The 15,833-nt window shown below is 46.4% G+C and overlaps 1 protein-coding gene and 1 pseudogene across 1 annotated transcript; both read left to right on the top strand.

Annotated features, from left to right (window-relative positions):
• Positions 1-61: 61 nt before the first annotated feature.
• On the top strand, positions 62-3,746 carry LOC133925063 (receptor-like serine/threonine-protein kinase SD1-8; annotated as a pseudogene).
• Positions 3,747-8,886: 5,140 nt separating this feature from the next.
• On the top strand, positions 8,887-13,822 carry LOC133925062 (receptor-like serine/threonine-protein kinase SD1-8). The gene is made up of 8 exons (XM_062370886.1): positions 8,887-8,993; positions 10,536-11,962; positions 12,041-12,148; positions 12,250-12,428; positions 12,513-12,723; positions 12,812-13,049; positions 13,139-13,286; positions 13,372-13,822. The coding sequence occupies exons 2-8, from the start codon at positions 10,654-10,656 to the stop codon at positions 13,672-13,674; spliced, it is 2,496 nt and encodes an 831-aa protein (XP_062226870.1). The 5' UTR covers positions 8,887-8,993; positions 10,536-10,653; the 3' UTR covers positions 13,675-13,822.
• Positions 13,823-15,833: the final 2,011 nt, after the last annotated feature.

Raw genomic sequence — 15,833 nt, 5'->3', positions numbered from 1 at the left:
TCAACTCCAGTGTCAACTCTGGCTTAACAAAAAAAAGAAAAGAAAAGAAAAGAAAGTCCAAACCAAGCACTGGCTTCATTTGTTGGTCTTACTTTCCTCAGTCTTTACATCTGCTGTATTTTATCTGCATGGTTATACAAAACAGTCAAGTCAAAATTGGTGCACACAAAGAACGTAAAGTTAGGCATATGCCTTGGATCAAAAGGCATACGGTACTGCCAGCCGTACTCGTAGTTGCAGCACTTCACAGAGCTGTGTGTTTATTTATTAGTATCTGCATCTAGACTGTAAATTATTGGAAGGTTGGTTGTTATATGGAACGATTCCAAGCATATGTTTGAGGGCAATGTGACAGTGTCAAACGTCTGACCTTCCCGCCAATCCATGTACAACTGCCACTACTATATACCACCAGCTCTAAACCCTTCAAAAGGAGCTGCATGACCTCGACTGCTCAAGAACCAGAAGCAGCCTTCAGTCCTGAGCTCAATGGCCAGCCATGTTCTTGATCTTCTCCTCTTCCTCCTATATCTGTCCCTGTTCAATCTCGGAACACCGGCTACCGGCGTTGCTGACATGTTCGACCGCGGCCGCAACATCACTGACGGTGAGACGCTCGTCTCGGCCGGTGGGTCGTTCATCCTGGGCTTCTTCTCACCCGGCGTGACGACCAGCAGGTACCTCGGGATATGGTTCTCCTTCTCAGAGACCACCGTGTGCTGGGTGGCCAACCGCGAACGGCCTCTCAACGACACATCCGGCGTGTTGGTGCTCGGCGACACCGGAAACCTTCTCCTTCTAGACGGCTCCGGCCAGGTCATCTGGTCTTCGAACTCAACTGCCGGAGCTTCAGCAGTGGCGCGGCTGCTTGAGTCCGGCAACCTGGTCGTCCTCCGCGACCAGACCAGCAACATGGTCATGTGGCAGTCGTTCGACCATCCGTCGAACACCTTGCTGCCGGGCATGAAGACCGGCAAGAACCTGTGAACCGGAGCCGAGTGGTACCTCACGTCGTGGCGCTCGGCCAACGACCCGTCCCCGGGGCCCTACCGGCGCGGGACAGAGACGAGCGGGCTGCCAGAGAACGTCGTGTGGCATGGCGACGTGAAGAAGTACCGCACGGGCCCGTGGAACGGCCTCTGGTTCAACGGCGTCCCCGAGATGCCGTCGTACGCGGACATGTTCACGTACCAGCTGACGATCAGCCCCGGCGAGATCACCTACGGCTACCACGCCAAGGCTGGGGCGCCCCTCTCGCGCCTCGTGGTGACCGAGGCCGGCGCGATCCAGCGCCTGGTCTGGGACTCGAGCAGCCGGGCGTGGAGGACCTTCTACAGCGCGCCGAGGGACGTGTGCGACGCGTACGCCAGGTGCGGGCCGTTCGGCCTGATTCTGCAGCTGCGCCAAGGGGTTCAGCCCCGCGTCGCCGTCGGCGTGGCGCATGAGGGAGGCCTCGGGCGGGTGCCGGCGGACCGTGGCGTTGGACTGCGGGAACGGGACGACGACGACGACGGACGGGTTCGTGTTGGTGCGGAGCGTGAAGCTTCCCGACACGCACAACGCGTCGGTGGACGCTAGCATTGGGCTGGAGCAGTGCAGGGCGAGGTGCCTCGCCAACTGTTCGTGCGTTGCCTACGCCGCCGCGGACATCCGAGGAGGCGATGGTGCTGGTAGTGGATGCATCATCTGGAACGATGACATTGTCGATATACGGTACATGGACAATGGGCAGGATCTCTATCTCAGGCTCGCCAAGTCCGAACTAGGTATGTCAGACTTTCAGAGTAAACAATTATCGTTTTCACCGAAAATATCTTTCAGCTTTTTTTTTTGTGAGGAAATGATAAACTTCAGCTTTCTCTCGCACTACGTATCTCCTTAGATGATAGCAGGGCCAGGAGGAAGATAAGCGCGGCCGTCATCGCAGCCATATCTGTCGTGTGCGCAGTTGCGGTCATTTTTCTTTCTCTGGCCTTCATTATCTGGAGGAACATGAGATGCAAAATCTGCCGTGACGCACGGGTAGTTCAAAACAATGTTGTTGCTCGTACGGAAGCAGGCAAGCCTCTGAATGCTACGTCTGTCGTCTCCATCGATTTGGCAACTATAGAGAAGGCCACAAGAAACTTCTGCAAAAGGACTGTGATCGGCGAAGGCGCTTTTGGCATCGTCTACGAGGTCCGCAAGCTCTTGTACTTACCCAGAACACGTTACAAATTTACAAAGAAATTAAAAAAAAAATCTGCATTGTGACGGTGTAACACATTTCCAATTGTACGATTGACTGTTGCAGGGTGAGCTACCAAATGATCATCCTCTCCTCGAGGGATCACCTGCGAGAAAGGTCGCCGTGAAGAGGCTTAAGCTTCCATCCATCCCGAACGGAGTCCTGAACAATTTCACGAGGGAAGTGGAAGTCATGTCCAAGCGCCGGCACGACAACCTTGTCCGGCTCCTCGCGTACTGCGACCAAGGCAACGAACGGGTACTGGTCTACGAGTACATGCAGAACAGGAGTCTGGATCTCTACATATTTGGTACGTACATTACTAGTAACGTGCATTTCTTGATGTAATCAGACAAGACTGGTCATTATTCAGTAAACTGCATTGCTCGGCAATTTTGACTGACAGGCGAGCCCGATGTCCGTTCATCACTGAACTGGCCCAAAAGATTGGAGATCATCCATGGAATCGCTCGAGGGGTCTGGTACCTTCACGAGGGGTCTGGCGAGAACGTCATCCATCGAGATCTGAAGCCTTCCAATGTGCTTTTGGACCAGAATTAGAAACCTAAGATATCTGACTTCGGCACGGCGAAGCTGTACCTTGCTGATCAGACAGGAACGCAGACTGTAGTAGTTTCGCCGTGAGTAGTCCCTGTTCTTGACATCTGAATGAAAACACAGAAACTAGTAAACTACAAACTGACTTGGCTGAGTTTATGAAGGGGATATGCATCGCCCGAGTACGTGAAGGACGGGGACATGACGCTGAAATGTGATGTCTTCAGCTTCGGAGTCGTCCTGCTCGAGGTCGTCAGCGGCAGAAGGAACAGAGCTGAACCAACTCTCCTGTCATATGTGAGTACATCTTGCTGTCAGAACTTGTTCAGAAAACTATACTAGCAGCTTAGCTGGCTCACCACCATTTGCATGGTGATTTTGCAGGCCTGGAAGCTATGGGAAGAGCACAGGATCATGGACCTTCTTGATCCGGCGGTGCCGCGGCCCCGCTCTGATCCCGACATCTTGTCCGAGCTGCGGAGGTGCATCCAGATCAGTCTTCTCTGCGTGCAGCGATCACCCAGCGACAGGCCTGCCATGTCCGCAGCTCTCGCCATGCTCACCAGCAAGAGCTCGCAGCTGGACTAACCCAGGCCTGTGCTCGAGTGTGGAACAAGGCCGTTTGCCAGTGAAGCGAACGCCGGCGCCATCGCGCAGGACCCGTCCACCGAAGTCAGCCTCACGTGAGAATCTGCGCTAGTTGGTCAGTACGCGTTGTTGCGCTCGCGCCACCTGCGTTCGTGCCTATTCGAAACGGTTGTCACCAATTTCACACAAGAGATTTCCCTTTCTGTATTTCCCTAAAAAAGTCAGCCTCGCGTAAGGAGATGGCATGGCCAAAAGGCCTGCAACACCATGATTTGGACCGGCCTGTTGATGACAGTTCGGCCCTCCCAACAGTTCAGTTAAGCTATTGTACAATTCTCGTTGGACCTCTTTCATCTTACTCGCATTTGGTCGAAAGAAAGTCAACTGCTTTGTCTCTGTCTGTCTTGGCTGCATCATAGATTCATATTAGTCTCTTAGAGGTGACTTGCGAAATGAAAAACTGACCCTCACCCAAGCAAGTTGACCTCCATTTATTGATCTTACTGACTTAATAATCGGTAATTTGATCTGAAGGGTCATATAAAATAAACAGTGCTGCCTGCAAAGAACACTAGATCGTGCATGTTCCTGAACTGACAGGCAATTAAGGGATATGGCACTGGGGTGTTTTGTATTCACAGTTGCAGACTTGCGAAACTGTTGGAAGATTGACTGACATATGTAAACCAGAAAACAAATGTTATACCCTCTTATCGAGGAGGCTGGTAATGGAACAGGACAAACTCAACCTTTGACCTTGCTCACCTCGTCCTGTATTCGGCTAGCAATTCCGTAGCACAGTGCAAAATTACGGTGGATCATCGCAGTGCATGCGTACTGCAATTTAGCATTCCTAATCACAGAAGCAACCTGCAGCCACCTTAGTACTTTCTCCCAGAGACTTCGCCGCTGGCGTCGCCGACACGCTCGGCAAGGGCAGCAACATCACTGAGGGCCAGACGCTCGTCTCGGCCGGTGGCACATTCACCCTGGGTTTCTTCTCCCCCGGGCTATCAATCAAGAGGCACCTTGGCATCTGGTTCACCGTACCCCGTGACGCCGCCTGCTGGGTGGCCAACCGTGACCGCCCTCTCAACGATACCTCCGGCGTGCTGGTGGTCAGCGACACGGGCAAGCCTTCTCCTGCCAGACGGCTCCGGCCAGATCGCATAGTCGTCCAACGCCACCAGCGCCTCTTTGGTGGAGGCGCAGCTCGTTGACTCCGTGGAACCTCGTCGTGCGCGACCGTGGAAGCAGCACCATCCTGTGGCAATCGTTCTATCACCCGTCGAACACCATGATGTCCGTCATGAAGGTGGGCAAGAACCTGTGGACCGGCGCCGAGTGATACCTCACGTCGTGGCGTTCGGCCAACGACCCATCGTCGGGGAGATGGTCTCTGTTTCCCACATGCAAGAGGCCTCGACTGACTGACAAGTTTGTGTTAACTGAATGGGGTACACGTACTGCTCCAGAGTACGCAATAAAAGGGTACCTGACACTGAAGTGTGACTCGTACAGCTTCGGAGTCGTCGTACTGGAGATAGTTAGAGGCCAAAGCAACAGAGCCACGCCATCCCTCCTCTTTCTGACGTGAGTACATTAATAACCACAAAATCCTGTGCGTGTTCTTCTTTGTTCATGCATGAAACAGGCACGATTTTGTTACCCTTTTGCATGCTTGGAAGTCTTGGAATCAGCATAAGATCAATGACCTTCTTGATTCAGCCGTGGAGAAACCTGAAATAGAGCTCCTGTCTAAACTGGAGAGATGCGTACAGATTGGCCTTCTCTGTGTGCAACGATCGCCCGATGACAGGCCTACCATGTCTGCAAGTGGTTGCATGCGATGCTAAACAGCAGCGGTTCAGATCGAGATTCACCCGCCCACAAGTCCAGGATTCGGGCGTTCGGCAGCAGAATCGGGTCTCCTTTCCGCGAAGCAGATCTCTCGACGCACAGCGTCACGACTGATCTCACGTAACAGGCCCAGGGTGAAGCTGATCTGACAACTGACAAGGCGCGAAATCACGATGGATGCAAGCTTACCAGGCTGTCTCATTGTACTGCAGAAGTGTAGTTTTACAAAGCTTATTGCTGGCCACCACTCTAGCAACCTGTAAGGATGTAACCAGCGTGTAGCTTCTTTTGTGTTCCTGTTCATCCTACCTTGTCTCCATACCAGCTCTGTTTCCCTTCCTTCAATTTCCCTGTGCGTAACCGGGTTCATGTTGCTCGAATATTACGCCTTCTGGATGACGTGTGGGCAGAGATGCAACTTTGCTTAGCAACATTGCAGTGCAATATAGAACGTGCTAATTGCTAGACTCCTTAAAAGGAAATGCATTTGTTTTTTTTCTCTTGAGGTCAAGGAAGTGCATTTTGTAGACAGCCCGTCAAATCAGTCCCAATATCGATAGCTGAGTCTATGGGCTATAGTGGGCCATACTTGAGTCCAATATCTTGAGGACTGCCATAAATAGGCTGCAGAAGGTTCCAGCCCATAGGCCTTTCGGGCACGGCTGGGCTCTGAAGTGGCCACATAGAAAAGTGCCGTTTTTGCGATCAAACCGGCCCAACTCTGACTCAAGCGAAGTTCTTGGCTGAAAAGAACTTTTATATTTTTAAATAAAAAATTGTAAACATGTACACTCGTTTTAAAAAATCGCAAATCTAGACTCTGAGTATAGATTTCAGGAATTTACATTTTTTTAAAAACGGACTTATATATTTTTAATTTTTATTAAAAAATATAAAAATAAAAAGAATTTTGGCTGAAAAACTCATCAGTCTTAAAAAAATGGTTCTTAAGCCCGTCCCAAGAGATTTTCGTCGCGGACGAAAATTCCGTCGTGAAAGGATTTTTATTCACTTCAGCGCTCTAACGGTGTCACTTCATAGTTCCCGTCACGAAGGGATTCTCAGGATAAATCCCTTCAGAACGGAATTCTCTCTCCTTTCTCTTCGCGATTTCTCTCAAAGAAAAGCCGTTGGAGATGAGAGAAAATAAAGAAAATAAGAACAGAAAAGTGAATTGAGAAGTGAACGAAATGAAGAGAATATGGTTGAAGATGATCCACACCAAAGCGCCCAAGTGAAGATATCTTTTGCGACGATAGCTAGAATGCCCCTGGCTTCCTGCTTGACCCGACGTGCATGTCATTTTCGAACCGTCACTGTGCCATGGCCTGGTTTACTTCTGAATCACTCAAATTTAGACGAGACGTTGGAGAAAGGGTAGTGATCAGCTCGGCTAGGCCAAGCTTAATAAAGTGCTCCGTGTTTCACACTGTGTTTCTGTACTGTATTAAACAGCGATAGGGATGTCTTGTAGGAGCAGAATAAGTCAGCGTTCCAACCACCGGAGAAAAACGATGCTACATTCGTTTGATTTCAACAGATTCATGCTTATTCTGTTGCGTAGTCATGAGGTAAATCTCATGTGGCAAGCGCTTTTTCCTCGTCTTGCATATTCACGAGGGCGATCAGGCGATGCCGCAGTCCACAGCATCAGATAAGAACAATCGATCCAAGACCTATGGTTTCAAATTGCACCTCCCGTCATGGCCGGCTAGACGGACAGCGACGACGATGCAGTTAGTCCGGTCTGGTTTCCATTTCTTGGGGGCAAGGCAACAGTCTCAATCTCTTCAATGTCTTCATAGAGAGAAATATGGCTGTGCACTATGCAGCTATGTTCTCCAAATAAAGGGCTAATGGATGTGACTTCCCTTGATATACTAGTAGGGAGTCACGGATCCTCCATGACCACGAGCAGCCTTCTTTGCACATCCTGCAACTTATCCATGGACTAAGTCAGTTTTTTTTAGAAACACTGGTGTAGCTCGCAGATACACATAAAAACTCACGAGATGTAAAATTTGAAGATTGAAAAAATCACCATATACGTTTACTACCGATAGGTACGTCGTTTATTACTGAAAGAAATTCCGATTTAGTGAGACACAAGAAGTAAATATAGAGTTTGATCTCTTACAGATGAGGTACAATTACCTTCACTAACCACCTAGACAAGCCTTAGGGTTCTCATGAACTAAGTAGTTATTTGTATATGATACGCTCATAGCTAGGTTACATACGTGTGTACACGATCGAGATACATGCCATTTTATTTGGTGTGACAATGCAAGTTTTTTTTTCATAATTATCACTAAGAAATCAAGTAGAGAAGTGTCTTGGTTTACATATGATGATGTATTGATAACAGTTTGATATGTCTTGAACTTGTTTAGCATATGTTTGTGGATGTTTATTCTTGTTCATATCTAACTCGAGTTGGTGGTGTTTAGAATTGATGAATTCTTTTCTGTATACAGAAAAATTACACACATTGAAGTTTTGATGTGGGCAGTGTATACTCGCCAGACTATTTCTTGCAGAGAGCAATTTTTTGGACAAAATTAGAGATCAATGCACCGGAATGTCTGGTGAATATGGTGGCTACACTAGAGGGTATCACCAGAGCATTTTCAGTACTGAAGTAGAAATGAAAACAAACACCGGATGGTCCGGTGATAGACTTTGAGAGCGCCAAAGTATTTTCTACAGAAAGAAGATTTTTGATGGCAAGTTTGGTATGTACGCTGGATAATTCGGTGCTGAGATTGTGAATACCGGAGAATACGCTGAACCTTTTATTGCAAAGAGGTTGCAGAAAGGTGGTTCGGTGGATTGACACATACCAGATTATCTGATAATGGACATGAGATCACCGGAAGCTTTCACCGGATCTTTTCTCGAGAGCAAAGTTTTCCTATAACAGATAGTGTTACACTCACCGAATGGTTCGGTGTTCAGGAACAAAACACACCGGAACATCTGGTGTTCACGTTTTCTGCAGGATGTGCTCTGAGTTGAAGTTTTTATTTTTTGCTAACCTGGAGATGTTTTGGAGCGTGGAGAAATATGTTTGCTTATTTCAAGGTGTGCAGGTGACGGATGCAACTTGAAGGTCGACGGCGAGTGATCGACGCTAATCTGGTGCTTGGTGCTGGACGATCAAGGAGGGACGAGCGGAGTCAAGGATGACACTAGCTGTACACATGAAGGTCAAGTAAAGTATGAAACATAGGATGAAGTTGGCGTATTGATAAAGTCAAGCGAAGTGGATATCAGCGCAAGTGATAAGACGGCTCGAGGGATCGGGAGCGGGAGAGACTTGCCGGCCGTCAAGATCATAGGACGGAGGACACGCGTCATTATCGAAGCACTTGCTTCAGGTGGAAGAAAAGTGATGGCTAGTCACGCTTTGATAAGTGTCTAGGGTTTTACGATTTGGCCTCAAAACCATATGAGGACTAGCGGAGTACGTGGCACCATCGTGAAGCTAAGTCGTAAAGATGTTGCGGCCGTCCGATGAATAGAGAAGAAAATAGACTAAACTATCATTGGTGGTAGGTAGAAGTGTATTGCAAAAGAGAGGTATTTTAGAAAAAAGTTAGGAAACTTGAGGGTCTATAAATAGAGGAGTAGGGCTATGAGAGAGGATGGACCAGCTATTTGAGGCCCATTGTGCCATCCAAATGAGAGCATTATGCTAGGGTTTTAATGGAGATGAGGACAAGTGCTTATCATATGTAATATGTGAGAGTTTTGAGAGGTAAATCTTTATAATCCGTTTAAAATAGGGCTGAACTCTTTGAGTAATGACGTTTATTTTATTTCATATACTTGGATTCCCCTCCTATTTCCCTCTCTTAGTTTTTTTTTGTCTTGTGTGCAAGTTTTTTCTTTCTGATTTTGATTTTCGTTTTTGTTTTTGGGTTAAAATTTCAGCACCTTGTGAGTTCATTATTCTTATCGCTAGAGGCATAAAATTCATATACATATGTTTATGTGATGAAGTCTTGAATTCTCTTGTCTCTAGACAATTAATTTGGAGAGTTTTGTTGTTCAGTGTTCATCTTTTCTTGTTTCTTTGTTAATTATGATCTTTCGAGTGCTAAGATACATGGATTAACCTTAAATGGAACCTATAGTTCATATATCAACCGTGGAGTTATATTGCCTCGATTTTCTCTTGTTAAAACTTCTCTTTTTTTTTTAATTTCCGTTTGAGTTTGGGGTGCGTTAGGTGATCCAAATAGGAGAAGACCATCAATTTCGCAAGAAATTTGTGTTCCTACAACCACATACTGATCAGTATGCAATAGAACATTTTTTTGGACAAAAAGATAAACCCTATTTTTATTGAAAGCGATAACCAAGTCTTTACCATACTGGGATTATCGATTTACCAAAAGCACAAAAGAGATAGCAACTCACAAAAAACTAGAAAGAAAACCCACATGCTACCTTATTAAAAAACATAACATCAGAGATATTGATCAAAGATGGTTGGAAATTCTTCATCCAAAGCAGCATTCTTGCTGAGATTTGTTCCACCTTCACTTATCATTCACTTTCAATAGGAACTTTCACTTATGTAAGTAAGACATGTCAGCATAAATGACATTAATAGACTAATTAGGGAAATCTTTTTAGACAGTCATCTTGTTTCTTGTGCTTCAGAGAGCCCAAGCTAAGTCTACAAATAGGAAACAACCTAACTTGTAATGAACACCAAATTTATCTTTGATCCATTCCTGCGATAGGCTATTAACAAACGTTGGTTGGCCCTCCCAACCAAATACTTCCAATAAGACGCTTCACATAAAATGAGCCAACACACATTTGAAAAAGATATGATCAGCAGTTTCAGTGCATCCACACAAAACACAACCCTCGCTCCTTTATCAGTGTCTCTTTTTCAGTTGATGACTAGACTGAACTCTATTCTAAAACAACTACTAAAGAAAGATTATAATTTTCAAAAGTAATTTAAACTTCCAGAGCTTTTTAGTGAAACTATGTTGCATACCATCAGAAGCGAGAAAATAATACAAGGATCTGATAGTAAATTTCTTAGAGGGAGATAGAGCCCACTCAATACTATACATCTCACCTCACTAGTGAGAGGAGCATCTTGTAGTAAATCTTGTATGGACTCCCATTCCTGCATCTCAGCTCCCAAAAATTTGTGACGATGCATAACACTGACCATCTGAATTAAGTGCAATCTTAGTACAATCTTAGTACACGCGCGGCATGGTCAGCAGAAGATTCGATTGCTCTGATCTCACAAATTTTGTATTTTGTACAGGCTATTGAATTGGCCAAGAAATTATGCAACCAATGGAGACGACCAACGTTGTGATATAAAGCACTGTCGAGTGAGACCATGAGCTTTCTTGTGCAACGGCAAGAAAATAGCATCACCCATGACGGCGGCAGCAGCCACCAAATTTCTCTATCTTCCCGCCGTGATCTTCCCCATGCTCCTTTTCTTCAGAGCCTCCGCCGCCGGCATTGCACCTGACACGCTCAACAATGGAGGCAACATCACCGACGGAGGGACGCTGGTCTCGGCCGGCGGGTCCTTCACCCTGGGGTTCTTCTCCCCGACCGGGGTGCCAACCAAGATATACCTCGGGATCTGGTTCACCGCGTCCCCGGACGCTGTCTGCTGGGTAGCTAACCGTGATAGTCCACTCAACAACACCTCTGGCGTACTAGTGATCAGCAGCGCGGGGACCCTTCGCCTTCTTGATGGCTCTGGCCAGACCGCGTGGTCTTCGAACACCACCGGCGCTTCTGCTATTACGGTGGCGCAGCTGCTCGAGTCTGGCAACCTAGTCGTACGCGAGCAGAGCAGCGGCGCCGCCCTCTGGCAGTCGTTCGATCACCCGTCAAACACCTTGATCGCCGGCATGAGGCTCGGCAAGGACCCGCAGACCGGCGCCGAGTGGTCGCTCACGTCGTGGCGCGCGCCCAATGACCCGACGCCGGGGAACTGCCGCCGGGTGATGGACACCAAGGGCCTGCCAGACTGCGTCTCGTGGAACGGCGGCGTCAAGAAGTACCGCACGGGGCCGTGGAACGGGCTGTGGTTCAGCGGCGTCCCGGAGATGGCGTCGTACTCCGAGATGTTCTCCAACCAGGTCGTCGTCCGCCCCGACGAGGTCGCCTACATCTTCAACTCCACGGCCGGCGCGCCCTTCTCCCGCCTCGTGCTGAACGAGGTCGGCGTGCTGCAGCGGCTGGCGTGGGACCCGGCCAGCCGGGTGTGGAACCTCTTCGCGCAGGCGCCGAGGGACGTCTGCGACGACTACGCCATGTGCGGCGCGTTCGGCCTGTGCAACGTGAACAGCGCGTCCACGCTGTTCTGCAGCTGCATAGACGGCTTCAGCCCCGTGTCCCCCACGCAGTGGTCCATGCGGGAGTCCTCCGGCGGGTGCCGAAGAAACGTGCCGCTGGAGTGCGGCAATGGGGCGACGACGGATGGGTTCATGGTTGTGCGCGGCGTGAAGCTCCCCGACACGGACAACACGACGGTGGACATGAGCGCGACGGTGGAGCAGTGCAGGGAGAGGTGCCTCGCCAACTGCTCGTGCGTGGCCTATGCCGCCGCGGACATTCGAGGAGGAGGCGGTGGCAGTGGCTGCGTCATGTGGACGGATGACATTGTTGACGTCCGGTATGTGGACAAGGGGCAGGATCTCTACGTGAGGTTGGCAAAGTCTGAATTAGGTAAGCACAACCTGAACAGATTACAACTGTCCCAGTCTGAATTCTGAAGCAATTGTCATCATCTTTATCTTTGTGCAGTTAGTAAGAAGAGGCGGGACGTGGCAAAAATCTTGCTCCCTGTCGTGGCATCTGTGCTTGCACTCACGGCCGTGTGCATGTACATTATTTGGATATGCAAGCTTCGAGGTAGAACCAGAGCCACTTCACCTCGGAGTGATTCAGAATGCATGTTCTTGTACTATTACCAAGTAGCAAGTACTAACAAACAATATCGATGTTCCTGTTAGGCAAACGTCGAAACATGGATCTCCAGAGGAAAATGATGCTAGGATACTTAAGCGCGTCAGAATTTGGTGATGAAAATGTAGAACTTCCATTTGTTAGCTTTGGGGATATTGTTACTGCAACAAACAATTTTTCTGAAGACAATATGCTCGGACAAGGTGGATTTGGGAAGGTTTACAAGGTAACAAATTTTTTTTTGAACCATAGTAGTATGAAAACTATGAAGACACTGCTTGTTCAATTTAAGAATGGTGAAATCACCCAGGGTATGATGGACGAGAACAAAGAGGTTGCAATCAAAAGGCTCTGTCAGGGTTCTGGACAAGGTGTCGAGGAATTCAGAAATGAAGTCGTTCTGATTGCCAACTTGCAGCACAGAAACCTCGTTAGACTTCTTGGTTGCTGCATTCATGGAGATGAGAAGTTGCTGATTTATGAATATTTGCCGAACAAAAGCTTGGATTCTTTCATTTTTGGTATGTTTCAACTTATATTTTGCCCAAAAAGAAATAGCTGACATAGTTACCACTGGAATTTGCCTGCTTACTTAGAATACGATTGTAGATACTGCAAGTAAACAAGTCCTTGATTGGCCAACAAGATTCAAGATAATCAAAGGAATATCTAGAGGACTTCTTTATCTCCACCGGGATTCAAGGCTGACTATAGTTCACAGAGATCTCAAACCGAGCAACATATTGTTGGATGCGCACATGAGCCCTAAGATATCAGATTTCGGTATGGCAAGAATCTTTGGTGGAAACCAGCAACAAGCAAACACTAATCGAGTTGTTGGGACATAGTGAGTAATCCGTGTTTAAATTGATTTTTTCTTCCCTATACTTAATTAAAAAAATTGTTATTTAATTAGTGATAACAATTCTTAAACAGTGGTTACATGCCTCCTGAATATGCAATGGATGGCGCCTTTTCTGTCAAGTCTGATACATATAGCTTTGGTGTTATACTTCTGGAGATTATAAGCGGTTTGAAGATTAGTTTAACTCACATCCCGGACTTCCCCAACCTTTTAGCTTATGTAAGTATGGTGGCATGCTTGAAATTTTCACAGTTCAACAAAAAAAACTTACTAATTTTCTATGAAATTGATTCCATTGGTTCAGGCATGGAGCTTATGGAAAGAAGGTAAGGCAATGGATTTGGTGGATTCATCCCTTGTTGAGAGTTGTTCACATGTTGAAGTTTTCCGGTGTATCCACATAGGACTCTTGTGTGTGCAAGACAATCCAAATAGTAGGCCACTCATGTCATCAGTGGTGTTCATGTTGGAGAACGAGACCACAGAACTTTCAGTCCCAAAACAGCCTGTATACTTTTCACAAAGATATTCTGGAGCCCAGGAAACAGGAGAAAATACTGGAAGCTCAATGAATAACACGAGTCTCACAGTGTTAGAGGGACGGTAGATGTTTAGATTACATATTTTTGTATATATAAATTATTTGTAATGCACTAGTAGTTCAAAATTTCAGAATAGTTATATTGTTCTTGCTGTATCTCTTCAGTGCGTGCAACTGTACATACTTAAATACCAAGGTTGGCATTTCTGGCGAAGTGGCAATACGGCATAAGATACTGCACTTGAAATTTGTTCTGCAACCGATTCTTCGATGCCGTGAACTTGTTCTGAATCTTGTGCGGTGGTTGACAATTTCCATGGCAAACACACCCTATGTTATCAGTAATCTTGGAGTGTTTTGTACCTGACATTGGTTATCTGAAATTCTGAATGTGAGGTGAGGTCGAGTCGAAGCCGTGGAACTTTTCTCGGATGGACTTCGCGCAGTCGACAGAGCGGGCTGCCCGTTGGTGGAAGGGATGGCCTGGGCCTGCCTTGTGGACGGCCGCGCGCGGGCTGTCCCCGACGTTGGACTTGAAATTTTGACGGAAAAAAAGTGTGCTTTGGCACGTAGGCGCGGTCGCGACAGGCTCATGGGCGATCGTTGCCCGGTGGTCATCTTTTTTGTTCCCTTCTACTGACTCGGCCCGGTGGTCATCTGGTGGGCTTCGGAGGGAGGCTCACAGTCCAAAGCGAGCAAGATTGCGTTAGTCTTTGGACTGGCCCGTCGAGTCATCGTCTCGTGTTCCGCTCCAATTTCGCTTGCCAGCCCGGTTATTCGAGCACATCCGCTTGTGTTTGGTTGTGAAGCAAAGTCAGATAGAATAGAGTTATTTTTATTTTTGGATGAGATAATTCTTTTTTTTTTTAAATGAACGTGACGAGTCTGTTTTTGGTTGGAGGGACGAGGACAGATACGGACGAGAATCATCAACTAATTATATCTTTTAATTTTAAACAATAATTTAATAATATACTGATCACTATGCACTAACGCGTATTAATGTTATTTTTGCCATAGTCATTACTAATTAACAATAAAATATGCTAATTAACTATAATTATTCTCTAATTAGCTCATTAATTACTACTAATTAGCATATTAACCCTTACAAATTCTAATCTCATAGTAATATATACTAATAAGTAATATAAACATACTAATATCACTAATTATTTTACTAATGAGCATGATTAGCGAAGGTGGATGCCTTCGTCCCTCCGATTTAGAGAGATAACTTTATCCAGTATATTGAAAGAATATTTCTTAGGAGGGATGATTCCATCTCTATTACCCCTAAACCAAACACCACAAAAACAGGGATCGGTCCCTCCCATCCCACCCATCCCCTGAACCAAACACACCCTTATGCATGCATCCGCGGCAGGATGAATTTTCTTATATATTTTATTTCTTTAATATTATTAAGAATACACGATCGTTTTAAAAAATCGCAGGTTTAACCTACCGTTGCCCGTTCAACGAGCGAGAACAAAGTATCACTTGTTGAACGGGCGAGATCTTGTGGGCCTTGACAGTTAGCGAATTAAATAACCGATGAGAGTAAGATATCACCCGTTCAGCGGGCGAGACATTCATATCGCTCATTCAACGGGCGAGAACTTGATCTCGCTGCTGAACGGACAATATGTGCATATACTGTAATTTGAAAAATAGTGCATATTCATTCAGCGAAAAATGTTAGTTATACAAATAGTTGCCGATTGTGGTTATTGTTTTGAAAAGTTTGGTTGTATACAAATTTGTTGACATTTGTTTAGTTTTTTGATGTAAAATTGTATAAGTAATTTTTTTAGTGAAGTTATGTTAGAAAGATAAAAAATCTATTTTTTTAACAATTATAATTGTGGGGCACTATTAGCATAGAACCTGATATAGAGGTTGTATACACTGACAAACATTACATATAACATAGGGTTTATCATCGTTGCACGAAGGGAACCTAACCGTAAAGAGATGATAACAACAAATATTGGCATGTACGATACACCTAAAGACTAACCTAATAGCGTGTTGCTGATAATCCTAACATGCCTTAGGGAATAAAATAATATCGGGTTACAATAGATGTTGTCTACTAAATGCACTTATGATATTTGCCCTTCCACAGGCTTCATGGCCATGCACCTTAGCGCGACGGTCCTCTCACGCTTTCTTTCCCTCTCTATTTGGCGTGCTTCAGCTGCGACGCGCTCCTTCGTTGT

This window comes from Phragmites australis, chromosome 7 (assembly GCF_958298935.1).
Source record: "Phragmites australis chromosome 7, lpPhrAust1.1, whole genome shotgun sequence".
NCBI lineage: Eukaryota > Viridiplantae > Streptophyta > Magnoliopsida > Poales > Poaceae > Phragmites > Phragmites australis.
The sequence above is the reverse complement of the archived record's forward strand: the minus strand, read 5'-3'. Positions and strand labels throughout refer to the sequence as shown.

Bases quoted from the DNA above. Each gene is read 5' to 3' on its own strand.
- LOC133925062 (XM_062370886.1), top strand. From the start codon at position 10,654: ATGACGGCGGCAGCAGCCACCAAATTTCTCTATCTTCCCGCCGTGATC. The intron at 11,963-12,040 runs GTAAGCACAACC...ATCTTTGTGCAG, and splicing joins GTTGGCAAAGTCTGAATTAG to TTAGTAAGAAGAGGCGGGAC. The intron at 13,050-13,138 runs GTGAGTAATCCG...ATTCTTAAACAG, and splicing joins AATCGAGTTGTTGGGACATA to TGGTTACATGCCTCCTGAAT.